This window comes from Pelodiscus sinensis, chromosome 6, assembly GCF_049634645.1.
Source record: "Pelodiscus sinensis isolate JC-2024 chromosome 6, ASM4963464v1, whole genome shotgun sequence".
Lineage (NCBI taxonomy): Eukaryota > Metazoa > Chordata > Testudines > Trionychidae > Pelodiscus > Pelodiscus sinensis.
This window is the reverse complement of record NC_134716.1, coordinates 63,942,253-63,956,880: the sequence shown is the minus strand read 5'-3', so window position 1 is coordinate 63,956,880 and position 14,628 is coordinate 63,942,253. Positions and strand designations below refer to the sequence as shown.

Genomic DNA, 14,628 nt, shown 5'->3' with positions numbered 1-14,628 from the left:
GGGAACAGGTGGGTGGGTGAGATTCTGTGGCCTGCATTATGCAGGGGGTCAGACTAGATGATCATAATGGTCCCTTCTGACCTTAAAAATCTATGAACAAAGGAGGGAGTCCCTAGCTGGGCTCCACGGGGAACTGCCACTTTAAAACGCCGCTACGAGCCTCACACCAGGCTTTCCGCAGTGTTTCAAAGGGGCAGCATCGCTTGGAGTCCGGGGTCAGTAAGTTCCCAGCTGAACACTGGGCTCCAAGTGGTGCTGCCCAAGTGGGGAGCACAGGGCCAGTGAGAGACTGCCCCACTGGCCCCATAGTCCCTGCAGCACTTTTGCCCTGGCATTGTAGAAACAGCCCTGGGGATGTTGCTACACTTCTAAGGCTGAGGCGCCCTTATCGACTAATCAAATAGTCGATGCAAAATGCACTGACTATTCGATTAGTCAAATAATCAAAATTTAACATCCCTAGGCTGCATGCGGCATTTAAAAGCGGCAGCACTGCATGGAGCCCGGGGTCTGGCCCCAGGCTCCACACGGCACAGCCGGTTTGAAGCACCACCTCTTCTCCCACTCCCGCCTCCCCCCCCCCTTTGCTGCCTCTGTCTGATAGACTCAGCAAGTTGGGGGGAAGCGACTAGTGGACTATCCAATAAGCATTTGTTTATCGAACAGTTCACCAGTCATTCACATTCCTAATGGCAGCAACCTATTAAACAAAGATTTGCTGTCTATAATCTGTATAATGTCTCAAACAAAATAAAAAATAGTAGCAATACCAGTTTTGTTTCTGATATTTACATAGCAAGAAGGTATAAACTTAAAGCTTCCTGAAGAAATAGTTAAAAAAAGAAAAAGAAATCTCCTGTGGTGTTTAACTTACATGTTTTTTTCTGATAAACATGTGCCCAGTATTGATACTGGCAGAGCTGAATCATTACCTCCGTTACTGGTGGATTGATTCCAAGGCCTGGCACAGGCAGCCAACAAGAAGCCCAGCTCTCTGATGTATGACTGTTCTTGGAGTAGTGCAGAGATCAGTAACACCGCAAACATTTAGGGCTAATGGTTGGGTTTTTAAAACACGTATGCAGTTTCATATGAAGGAGGGTCTGCCTAGCATTTGGCCTGTTCCTAAAGATCAAGTACATAGATGGTGTCAATGGCAAATCATAGGGCCTGGCATTGTCAACCATCTCTGGTTCCTTTTCAGACCATAAGCTATTAGATGAATGAAAGGTAACCCAAAATCTTGTGGCAGGATCTTAGTAAAGATATTACTAACGAACACTTCTCAAGACAGACTATACAGAAGATCCTCAACAACCCATCACTATTCAGTTACTTGGGGATTCAGTGAAACTTCTTCTCCTTTGGCCCTCCATGCCCATACCCCTTGTGGCTTCCAATTCTCTGCAGAGAATTCAGTTCCTTCCCATTGGTAAAGGGATTCCACACTCCGCTTCCTTGGCTGTGAAGCAAGCAGATAGGGGCCTGGCCAGGGAAGCCTATCCAAATTATCCATTCTCTCTTCCTCCTTGGCTCTTCACCCCAGAAGGCCTATTTTAACCATATAAACAAAATCATATGACAAGCAGGTTATTTTCTCCACCTGGGAAAGCAACTCAAGCGTCACAAGTTGGGCTGTATACCTCACCCTCTAAAGGTACAGTCACCCAGAGAAACCCTTGTGGCTGGTTATTTTACTAGCTGTCTTAGATTGCCTTTTCCCATCTGAATGTCACTGTGATTTTCCCAGTCATGTTTTTAATCTTGCATTTTCTCCATCTTTCCTGCTGCTTTGCATCATCTCCCAATTTAATACCATCTGTGAATTTAATTATTAAATTAATTGATGAAACTCTTCCACCTTATAATGAAGATATTAAATAAGACCAGTCCGAAAACCAATTTCAGCAGCCTAGCGTATCTCTCACATGTTACTACACTGATTAAAAAGCAAATAAGAGAACATAAAGGATAATTATCAAGATTGATTTTCATTATATATTACTAAGACTCCACAGCCATGAAAAATGCATCACAAATGGTGAAATCTGGTCCTCCTCATGTTCCAATGACATCTGCTTTTTGTGTGTTTTACCTTATATGACAGATTTCAGGGGGGAAACCAGTATTTCTCAAATTGGGGACCCTGAGCTAAAGGGAAGTTGCATCATGATCACCAAGTTATTTAAAGGCATCATGGCTTTGCCATCTTTCATTCTACGCTGTCTTTAAAGCTGAATTAAGGTGGCAATACTACACCATGCCATCTTTTACTTCTGCACTGCTGCTGGCAGTGCACTGCCTTCAGAGCTGGGATCCTGGTCAGCAGCTGCAGCTCTCTAGGTTCCCAGATCTGAAGACAGCGCTGTCCCCAGCAGCAGCACAGAAGGTAGAGTTGTAGTAATACAGCCCCCGACCCCTACATAATCAGTAGTGAAAGTAGGCCAGTACTGTCTGGTACCATGCTTTTTTGTAACCTGGTACAGAATATTGGAATGACACAGGGGAAGCTAGCTGCCCCACACCTCCTGTGGCACAGCTGTATAGCCTCCAGCCCTGTCACCAGCCCTTCCGTGGGGGGGACGGGACTGCGGGTTCTGCTCCTTTCCCTGCTGAAAGAAGCAGTGGAGAAATGAGCACTCCAGCGGCTCCTCTTTGAACTATGCCACTCACCAGTCCCTCCCCTCCAGCCTTGCACAGATGCAGTGCCATGGAAGGGCAGGGCAGGGGGTTCTGTTCCTTTCCTTGCTGTGGTTCCCAGGGCTCTCTCAGGAACCACAACAGGGGAAGAAGCAGAACTGGCACCTCCTCTCTGGCATGGGTTGCATGGAAGGACAGGGGCAGTAGAACAGCCACACTGGGAGAGCTGCTGGTCTAGGGCTGCCTAGTAACCCCATAGTCTGCTCCTTTCTTGAAGTCTCCAGCACAGCAGGAGATCAGAGTGTGAGTAGGTACATGTGTGCATACACACACACACACACACACACACACACACACACACACACACACACACACACACACACACACACACACACAGAACAGCCTTGGGTCCAGGTAAAGTGTGATAGAATTAGAAAGCATACTGTATCTAACACAATAAATAACTATTCAAATACAATTCAACGTGTTTTCAACTTCACTTGTCTCAGGTTTTTCTCTTCAAACACTGTGAACATTATGATGCATCATGGGGAAGGCACAGGGAGAGTGTGGGGAACTTCAGAAAGTTTATTTTATTGAATCTATACATCTAATCTGTCTGATTGCTACCAAGACATTTGACATTTACAGTATTTTTTCCACAAGAAGATTTTTCACTCAACATGTTTATGACACACAGATCAACAGAGATAGCCAACTTGGTTTCTGCTCAGGTCTAGCTATTGTATTTATGTACAAGCATAATGCTGTTGATACCAACAGCTTTGGTGATAATTATATACTGTAGCTCCTGTACTTACATTTGTGAGGTGAATGACTCCTTTAGATGTAACAGAGCAGCCCATAAACCCAACATACTGCAGCTCAGGACAGTGTTCAGCAAATGCTTTTACCGAGTGATCTGTCACCTACACAAAGATATAGAGAAAGCAGTTGAAGGTGACACTCTTATCTACTCAATACAAAGAAATCTAGCAAGATCTCAACAACAATGATAAATTGTTGATTCAATAGTTTTTTTTGTCTTGACAGCATGAGCAAGAAAGTATTGTTTGCCTACAGGTCTGCAGATATATATGTATAGGATAAAAAAAGACTCATCTCCCCCAGCAAAAGAGAGACAGTAACTACTAGATGATGTACAGTGAATTTCAAACTTTACTACTGAATTTATCTGTAGGGCAAAAACAATCCATTCCATCTGTTTTCCATAAAGTTTTACAAAACATCAACAAGTGAAAATTATTACTATGTCGTGCAGACACACACGCTGTTACCCTCACTGGCTGTGCATACAGTGTTTGAATTAGGTTATATTTCAGGAAGTTTTTTACTTCAACTTTCAAACAACTTCCACTAAATCTAAATCATCTAGAATCAGATTTTTTCATGTTAAAATACAATCCTAATTTCTTGTTAGAGTAAATCTCTGACTGACAAGCGAATATCCTGTATGTAGGCTAGCAGTTGTAAACAATGTTTTGCCACACTTCCCTTAGCTGAGACGAATATTCCAATATAACCTCTGCCCCCTCCTATTCACCTCCCACTATAAGACTATATGTTTTTTAAATCTTTTTAATATTTGAGGGGGGGAGGGGAGATTATAATTAAGCCTATATCTGGAACACAGCATAATAAAATGTAATATGAACAACATGCCACACTAAATTTGATGCTTACATAGTATAATATTTGACTTTCTGCATAAAAATACTCTCTGATTGCAAGGATCTCTTTCTTTAAACTATTAGTCTTCTTCCATTTTCAACTCCTTGATATTGTCCCATATTACTATATTTTCCCAATGATTTATTAAGGGATGGCTTAAATTAACGAAACAAAATTTTCTCCATCATATTTTGGAATTCAGTTTTACTGTTTAGGCAAGAGAATATTAAATATTTTTACAATAATTTTCTGTTCTTCTCTATCAATAGCTATTGCATACTCCCTTTACTTCTTAAGAATTTCACCTTATAACTTTCTTATCTATTTCAAGCAGATGCTGAAAACTCACCATCTTTCAGTACAGCATGTTAAGAGCATCATATAAAAACAAGAAAAGGGGCACTTTTTAAAAGAAATAAAGCCACTGGCATCAACATTATTCTTATGAAATAGTAATCTCACCTTCAAATATAATGTGTGCCTGAGGCATATTTTAACTGAGGGTTGTACTAATAAATGCAAAATGGGCATTGTTGCCATTTGCAGAGAGTTTTTTTAGTTTTGTTTTGTACTCTCTCCTAAAAGACTTGTTTAAAGCAAAGAATAGATCATGCACCATAAACAAATCAAGTTATGCTTCTAGTGTCATAAAAACCTTCATAATTTTCTCTATTCATTTTCCACTTCCCCGAGGTGAATCAAAAGAATGTTCATCATTTATAAATTCTATGCTCAATTAAAGATAGCAAAGGGCAAAAAAAAAAAAAAAAAAAAAAAAAAATAGGGATGTTAAATATCGGTTAATTGAATAGTCGAGTAACCTCATGGAATTTTATAGGTTAGTTGACTATTCATAGTCCCTGGAGGCAGGGCCAGTATCAGAGGCAGCAGTGTGGGGTGCAATGCGGAAGCTGATCCACAAAGGGAGCCGGTTTAAAAACCAGCTCCCCTCATGGGCCTGTCACTTGTGCTGGTGATTCTGAGAAAGAGACAGCAGTGTGGGGTGGCAGCAATCCCTGACTGGGGGGATCTGAGCTCCCAGACCCAGTACAATCAAGAACTGAGCTGGGCTGCCTGACTGCCTGGCTGCTAATACACTTAAAATGCAGAGGTGAAACTGAGATAGGTCCTGGACCAGTTACAAGCCAGGATTGAGACAGGCTGCTGACCAACCTGCTAAAACAATTACAGGCAGAGAGGGGGGAAGAGGAAAATGCATGTAGTCTATAGCATTTAGACTATACTATTACATCCCTAAAAAAAATTCTGCTGCTCTCAAGTCATAGATGGTTGTGCCATTGGCCTTAAGGGGAATAGGACTGGACCCAATGTATATTTGCTGAAAAAGTTACAGTACTACAAAATGTAACTGATTCTAATTGCAGTAAAACATACATCTTTTCTAGATACATCTTGCTCCTGGTCCCTTGAAATATTAGGATACTTTGTTTCCCCCTATAACATTTATCTGCAATAGTAGAAAGAATGATTACTATAGATAGCAACCTTATTAGCTACTATATAGTATATGTTCTAATTCTAACACTAACTTTTCAAATACATTCTAACATGTCCTAAACTTCATTTGTCTCGAGTTTTTCTCTTGGAACACTGTAAGTGTTGAGACACTATTTCTGGTCTGTGACATTACTTAAATGAGAGCTCAAAATCCATTTTTCTTTTCAAATTTTTCTGATTCATTTTCTTTGCAATACAGATTGAACCATGCCAATCTGGGACTCTCTGGTCTGGCAACATCTATGGTCTGGCAAGGCTACAGATGTTGCTGGACCAAAAAACCCTGGAAGAGGCAGGAGCAATGCAGAGCTTGGGGAGCCCTGGCTGGGCCAGGCAGTATCTGGGGAGCCCCCACCCTGGCTGGGGAACCCCCCAGCATCAGCAGGGAGGGGTGGCATTTAGTTGGGATTGGTCCTGCCTAGAGCAGGGGGATGGACTTGATGACCTTCTGAGGTCTCTTCCAGCTCTATGGTTCTATGATTCTATAACCAGGCAGCAGCCAGGGAGCTCCCACACTAGCTGGGGAACCCCCTCTGTTAGCAGGGCCAGGTGACCATGGAGTCCCAGCATGAGCAATGATCTGGCAACCTCTAGCAGGGAACTCCCCCGGGTGAAGCAGCACTGGCGGAAGTGGGTGGCTGGAATCCCCAGAGGCAGCGGGGAGGTCCTAGCAGTGGGGCAGAATGGCCAGGTGCCCTCCTGGGGAACCTCTGGCAACAGCAGGGCTGGCAGCAGCCAAGCAGGTCCTGCCTGGAACCCCAGGAAACCCTTGGGCAGTGGATGGGCAGCAGGGCAGGGAGCTGTGCCAGGTCAGTGTTAGGGAGGCCAGCAGCAGGGCAGGGAACCCCAGTGAGAGGAGCCCAGGAGTGGGGCAGCCAGCAGGGGAGCACTGGCCTCCCCTGTTCTGGCAAACTCCCTGGTCTGGGACAGCTCAGGGTGCCGGACCAAGGAGGTCCAACCTGTACTCTTTTGTTATCTCTAATTCATCAGATGTTTTTATACCTCATTAACATATCATCATTTAAAACCATGCGTTCGGAACAGTACTGATCAACAAACAACTAAAAATATTCAAGGTGATGAGAATTAACCAGATATTTGAACTTTATAATCACTACATTTTAGGAAGAAAGTTAAAATGAATGTTATCAAGAGCATTTTTCTTTTCTATTAGTTGCTGAGAATATTTTCTGAAGGTTAGCTTCTGATATGTAAAAATGAATGTTTACTTGGTTACATTTTCTTTTTCATGCACAGTATGCATTTAAAGATCTTAAACACAACTAGACAATGACTGAATGTGCACATGTACACTTCGCTGACAAATACCTTAGAAAAATATGCTGCTGGCTCATCAGAGGAATAACTTAGTGCACTCTCCTTCCAGATCAGGGCAGCTACAAAAGCAGCACTGGAGGCAAGACTGTCCTTCAGGATTTAAGGGGCCTATGCAATAATATTAAACAGATATGGGGTGAGGGAGTGCCTGATGGCAGCCAGGCGGGGATGATGATTTTTTAGATAAGATTTTATTATCTTCAGCAACACATTAATGTAATATTTTTAACACAAAACTTTTTAACTCAAGTCCTATAGACTAACATGGTCTATTTAGAAATTGACAGTATATATTTGGGGTTGGTAAATGCTTGTTAAATGGCTTCATTACCACTTGAATGGCTCTTTCAGGGGTTCAAGTTTTCTGCTAAGAGGTCTGTCAAGCTTTTTCACTTTTCAGTTAACTAGCTCCTCTCTGGAGAAAGCAGAGCCACAGAACAGGGACAGGAAGAGGCAGCTGGATGGACATAAAGACCCAGTGCTGCCCCAAATTTTTGGGTACCCTATGCATCTGCAGATTCTGTTCACAGAGACAGATGGCTCTGGTTGGAGGAGTTCGGCTACCAAAAGGTTCAGACACTGGAAATAGGACTGTTTGGGACCTATATTCACTGTACTGGTGGGTTACTGGGGGGTACAAAGAGCAGAAGGCGGCTACTGAAAACCTGGGACTATTGAAAATATGTTGAGGGAAGGAATGATAGCCCATTGGCTGCTCTACTCCTCCCTTTAGCCACCCTCTCTTGCCTCCACTTCCTCCTCCCAATGCACACTCCTCCATGTGCTCATACTGGAGTACAGGCTAGCTTCGGCTCCTCCTCCTCCACTTCATTTTGAACTATGATTCCTTTCAGGGTGTGTCTAGACTACAGAGTTTTGTCGACAAAAGTGGACTTTTGTCAACAAAACTATACCTGCGTCTACACTACCGCTGAGTTCTGTCGACATAACGTCAACAGAACTCAGTTTTGTCAACGCTGGTAAACCTCATTTTACGAGGCATAACGCCTTCTGTCGACAGAGTTTCTGTCGACAGAAGGTGTTATTGCATGTAAACTGTCCTTTGCGTCTACACTACCATGTCGACAAAGCACCTTGCTTTGTCGACAGAACTGAATGTAGTGTAGACGCTCTTTGTCGACAGAAGTTTTGTCGACAGTATCTGTTGACAAAACTTCTGTCGACAAAAGCCTGTAGTCTAGACGTACCCTCAGTCTGACCTAACATTCCCTCCCTCTGCAAATATGGGGTGAGGGAAGGAATTACCTCTTTCCATCTTTGAAGGCTCTGAAGGGTGCCACACACTGGGTGGCAAGGAGGGTAGACTGTTCCCCCATCAGCTTCACTCCTTCTGTTTGAGTTCCCACCCGTTCCGGGAGTGTGGAGTCAGGCCACTCCACCTCGCCCAGGGGCCTGCATAAGCTGTCAACTCCCCTGCCGATATAATTTCAGTATATACCCAATCAAATATTCTCTCTCCTTTTCTATAGTATGCAAGTCATGTTTTCCAGTCTCATAGAAATTATTTACAACCTATCAAAGCAGAATAGAATTATCTGAATATTACTTATCTTTGATTATGCATAAATTAAATTTTAAAAAGACATCAATAGGGTATTGCTAACATACACAAGTGCTCTTAAATACTGACTTGCAATATCTAGTATTGCATGGAAACAGTGTAACATCTTTGGGCTCAGTTCAATAATAGATAGCCTCTTTGGATACCACTCAGCAGACACGCCACTAACCATTGAGACTAATTTGAATTTTTAAGGAGAAATGGTAAACATTTCTTTGATTAGCACTGTAATCTATGTTCAAGTACTGTTGACCATATTTATAGTTCCTTTTCTTTGTCCTATAAAATCCCATTCAGCTTTTGTTGAGACACAAAAGGGTCAAAGGAGAATACTGGCAAATAGTATCAGAAGATACAAATTCTACTCCAAGTCCATTCTAAAAGCAGAAGCAGCTGTATTGGGAAAACATGAGAGCGGGGCCGGCCTCAGCCATTTTGGCACCCTGGGCCAAAGCACACAGCGCTGCCCCCCGGGCATGCACAGACCTGCCCTTGGGGCACAGACCCGGCCCACCGGGAGCACGGGCCCGCCTCCGGGGTGCACGGCTGTAGCCAGACAGGAACCCCCCTGTAACATCCAGTTTTGCTTGCCTGGAGCATGCAGGGCACACTGAGCAGTAAAAGCCTTGGAGAAGGAGGCTCAGGATATGCAGGCTGCTGTGACCATGAATGGCTGTAAACAGATATGTGCCAATTGCTGACCAAGAGGCTGCCGAGGAGTGCCCCTGACTGAAACCCATATTGATACGAACACACAGCCATCTGCAGGGGAAGGAATCTCTCGCCAGGTAAAAAAAAAAGTCTAGTACTCACAATTTAGTTCTCTCTCTTGCAAGTGTAAATTAACTTGAAACTTGCTTGTAAGAACTGGCGTCACAAAAACGGACCAACACAATTTGGCATCTTAGATAAGAAAGAGGATACGGGCCCCTATGGGTATAAAGATGGGTCCAGAAGCACATTTACTCTGCATGTCAATCTACCATCTATCTGCTGGTCGGGTTAGGTGTTTGACCTCCCGAGGTTCCACGGGGACGCCCACCTCCTATTAGTCTTTCCTAGGAATTGAGGGACCGGCCCTGGCTTGACCCGCTGGAGTCGGGAGGCACAGAAAGGAGTAAAAATTGTACCTGGATGTGGTCCTTTGTCTTAAGTGTACACATAGACTTAGAGCTCTTTAAAGATTAAGCTGTCACTTGGTACCATTATTTCTATTTTCTATCTTTATTTTCTTTGTAACCATTTTTAAGATCTGTATTTGCTAGCAGTTAAGAAATAGAGCAATAGCCATTGTAAGCCTTTTTAATAAACCTGTAACTGTTTAAGTTTTAACCTGACTCCTTCAGTTGCTGTAACAGAACCAAGCACAATTTAAAAGAACTTCAGCTGGTCATAAGGGACAGGTTAGGAAGAGCCTGGGCATTTGGATCATTCCACTCCCAGGTGACAGATCCGTTGGGGCATCTCTCAGTCTTCCCTAGACTGCCCACTGTGAAGGTATCCTGTATCCTAGCAGCTGAAATCTGAGATGTAATAAGCTCTTCCTATTAACTCGGGGCGTCTGTCAGCCTGTTGGCTGCCCTCCGCGATGGGACCCCGGTCCTAGTGGTCAAGTCATGGACGTTAAACCTTTTCTCAGTAACACACACACACACACACACACACACACACACACACACACACACACACACACGCTGCCCTGACCGTCGGCTGACAACGGCACTTGCGCTGCCCAGCCCAGGCCAGCGCCCGCTGCTGGCCCGCAGCACCTGGCCATGCAGGGCCCTGAGGCCATGGGGGGAAGGGTGCTGCTGGCAGGCACTGTGGGGATGGGGGAGGGGTCAACGCTGCGGGAGCCCGGCACACAGCGCCTGATGGCAGCTGTAAGGGATGCCGTGTGCCCCTTACAGCTGCCATCAGGCTCCCCCCATCGGTTGGCGCCCCAGGCAGCTGCCCTGCTCACCCACCCTTTAGTCCAGTCCTGCCTGGGAGGTCCTGTCCTAATACTTATATTACACTAAGTCATACATGCCTATCTTTGGTGTTTAAAAGTTTCATATACTTACAAATCTAGGTTAGAAGAGAACAGAGAAGCTGGAACAGGTGGGCCTTTCCAACTTTCTGATTTGCCCCCCAAAGGCACTCTTTATACCCAGTTTACATAGTTAGTTTTATAGTTCCAATGATGAGTCTTCTTTGCAATGGTTAAAGTTTAGGGCTCCAATACTGATGGTGATTCAAGATGAGGACTGTTCAGTTGCAGATATTGACATTTGATTTTATTTCCTTTAGAAAAGCAACTAAGAAATTACACAATCTTTGTATTAAATTAAATTTAGATTACAAAATCAATCAACTGGCATTAATAAATGCCAGATTTAGTGACTAAGAAATCTTAATTGTGTGCCTTTCTATGTATACATTAGGATAGTCATTACTTAAATCGTCAGTTTTTTACTGAACCCCTAATATCACACCACAGAATATACTACAGTTCTACTAAAAATGACCTCTTGTCAACAAGGGCACAGAAATTCACAACTAATCACATTACAAAAGTACATTAGTGTTCATTGAGGAATCTGTAATAATTTGATTGCCTGTTCGACCTTCATTGACTTTTTGCTCATTCTACCTTGCTCAATGCTAGTCTTGCTTTGAAATAGTCATATAGGCTGATGAGCAGAGATTTATAAGTTATGCACTAAAGCATTGTGAATAGGAAAGACATTGGCCTGGAACTAATGGCACAGATATTTTGCACCTATTAAAATGATCTATGGTAAGTTAGATCTAGCTTAACCATTTTCCTTTAATTTATTGAACTAGTTTCTGTGACTGTAGTTCTACATTATTTTGTTCAATTCAATATTTTGGATATTCTGAATTAAATTCACTAAACATTAGTTCATTTGGTATTCTATTCAAGTCTGCAAAAAAAATGAGCTCTTAAGCAAAAGTGATAAAAAATAGCACAAGCTACTTAAATTTTAGCAATCTGTCCTCCCCCGCTGCCCCGGAAAAGAAGTGATTAACACAAAGTTTAATAGAAGCTGAAACAAATAATTGGAAATACATAAAAAGAAATACTGTTATCAATAAGGCTCATTCACACTTAGGATCAGATACACACAAAAATTAATTAAATTAAGCAAGAATACATCATTTTCCTTCTCCAGGCAGAAAAATTTTCAGGACTCACATATAGGCAACACACAGAGAACAATAAATGATTTCGAATTTTTGTTTGTTTCTTTTAGTTGAATTTGGCTTCGTGATTAATGAAAATTAGTGTTTTCAAATGGTCCCAAATCGACAAATGCAAGGAAATTCAAAATTAAAACTTAAAAACTGTTACTTTACTGGCACGTAATCACATATTACCCATTATCACCTTACCTGAGATCCCTATATTGTTGTATGTAATCAAAACAAAGCAAATGATGAATGGAGTCTCAGCTTTAATATCAACTACCAAACTTTTAAAAATAGAACCCAATGCATATAAATAAAATAGATTTCTGCCAGCGTGCCCTGCACAAGAGCATGTGGATGACAAGCCCGTGGTAGCTGCGTTCTGTGTCTCACAAAACGTGTGCACCTTAGCTTAGCTTGCATTTATTGTATGGGGCCACTATGACCCAGTTGGTGCCTCCCTCATTCTTATGTCTTCCATGTAGGTTTGGGAGAAAGAGAAAAGAAGAGCTGGAAACTTGTGGATAGAGAGTGTGCTTCGTTACACAGGATCAGGCCCGTACTCAGGAATTTCCGAGTGCTTTTTTTTTTTTTTTTTTTTTTTTTGCAAATATGGACACCATTTTTTTAAATACAAAGGAAATAAAAATAGTCATGCAGTGAGTGTGCATAAGAGACGTTAATGAAAAACTTAGTGGAAACAGTGATTAGTCAAATGACTTTGTTATAACATACTAAAAATGTATACAGTAATAAAGGCTTTTTATAAATTACCCTCTGGGATCATGGTGGGAAATGAGGCCACCATGACCCCTCACTCCCTTGGCCACCTCTGCCTGCTGCTGCTCTACCTGCTCAGTGAGGCCAGCGCCGGGTTAGTGCAGGTGGGGATTCTGGCGAGGGGGGCTGGGCATGGGCTGCTCCTTGCACGTGTGGGACACCATTCACAAAGCCCTGCCATGCTGCCACCAACACCACCTGCTCATTCCCCCACAACACAGCACTCTCCCATCCTTCTAACAGAGGCTCGTCATGCTTACTTGGCAGACCATGAGGAGAGGGCATTTGCACCTCCCTACGTACAGGCCTGAAGCAATGTGTTAACCCACTACAAGAACTATATCAGAGTCACTGGATTTTGGAACCTCCAAAGCCTGTCCAAGGAGAGACTATTTGCTTTAGCTAAACTATGTGAGTGTATACTATTTTTAATTATGATCTGGAAAGAAAAAAAATCATTTGAACCCTTTTGTGCTTCTTCACACTGGATAAAAGGGATACTTCGGAGGGAGGGAGATTGACCATTCATGTGCATTCAAGCACACCTACACATTGGCTCTCACTAGTTGATTGAAACTTCAGAATTTTCTAAAAGAAACAACATCAGTATTTTTTTCATAGTAATTTTAAGTGGAAAAAACCTGTCACCTACCTCAGTGACCACTTGCTAGCACAACTATCCCCCTAAGAGTATTCTTTCCAGCGCTTTCATTGCCTCCTATTAGGAAAGCTATTCCACAAACCAAGAGAAATCACTGACAAACACCTCTTTCTTTTAATTAGTCTCTCTCTCTGTACAGTTATAAAAAGATTATCTAAACCTACAGTTAAAAGATAACACTTTTAAACACAAACTTTGTGTAATTTCTTAGTTGCTTTTTAAAAAGTAAATGAAAGCAAATTTCATTATCTGCAACTGAAACAACTCTCATATGCATCATCATCATAGCCCTGAGCTTTCACCATTGCTATGCAGACCACTATCACTTGAGTTATAGAACTATGATAGCTGCGTAAAGAAGGTGCCTTTGGGGAAAGAATCAGAAAGTTGGAGGACCCAACTTGGTCCACCTTTGCCAATCTTCCTCTCACTCAGTTCTCCTCTAACTTGGATATAAAAATATATTAAATAAGTTCTGGCTATCCTTGGTGTTTAAACTTTTCAAATATTTGTTGATTTATTTCCTATGTAGTCATCACTTAGCTAACCGAACACCACATATATTTTTAATCTTAAATAAGTCCCACCAGCCCTGTAACTATTTCCAGATCTCATTTCTAAAATGCCTGCAATCTGTCTGTCTTTCTGATAATGAAGAGCTCAGCAGGCATCTTAATATCACAGAGACTGTCACATCAGAATAAAAAAAAACAGTGGAATTCTCATAATCTTGTCTCTTGACAGGGTATTTCTGCATCCTGAACAACATGGCTGTTTCTAGTTCTAGAATATTTAATGTGTTGTTTAAAAAAAAATTCCCCAAATAAGACTAATTTTATAGTGAAAAAAAGATTTTCCAAGAACTGCCAACACAGTAAAGTTCAAGATATCAAAGTTACCTTCTTGCAATTTCTTTTATCTTGAAGACTTACGTCCACTCAAGTTTGTACACTCAATAGTTATTACACAAATTCAGATTACCAATGACTTCTTACCCCCTTCTGTATCCGGTGGACTCGTGAGTCTCATATATCCTTGGGGATACAGAGAGGACTTCCAGGGGGTATTGAACTCATCTAGATATCAGTGTCTCAACCTGGGGATGTGGAAAGATTAATTTGGGGGTGTATGTGCAGGGTTGGCATTAAGGGGGGACATGCAGGGCAATTGCCTGGGGCCAGACACCATAAAGGGCCTTGCAAAGCAAATTTACATGATTCAT

General features: G+C 42.3%; 1 protein-coding gene across 3 annotated transcripts in view; it reads right to left on the bottom strand.

Moving 5' to 3' along the window:
* The window catches only part of FBXL17 (F-box and leucine rich repeat protein 17), a 394,310-nt gene that overhangs the window by 268,880 nt on the left and 110,802 nt on the right, over positions 1-14,628 (bottom strand). For 2 of the 3 annotated variants that reach the window (XM_075932051.1, XM_075932049.1), the window contains exon 5: positions 3,462-3,569. The exons of the other annotated variant lie outside the window; for it this stretch is intronic. In XM_075932051.1, the coding sequence (XP_075788166.1) occupies positions 3,462-3,569 (108 nt within the window). The remainder of the gene's footprint in view (positions 1-3,461; positions 3,570-14,628) is intronic. 3 annotated transcript variants of the gene reach the window in all.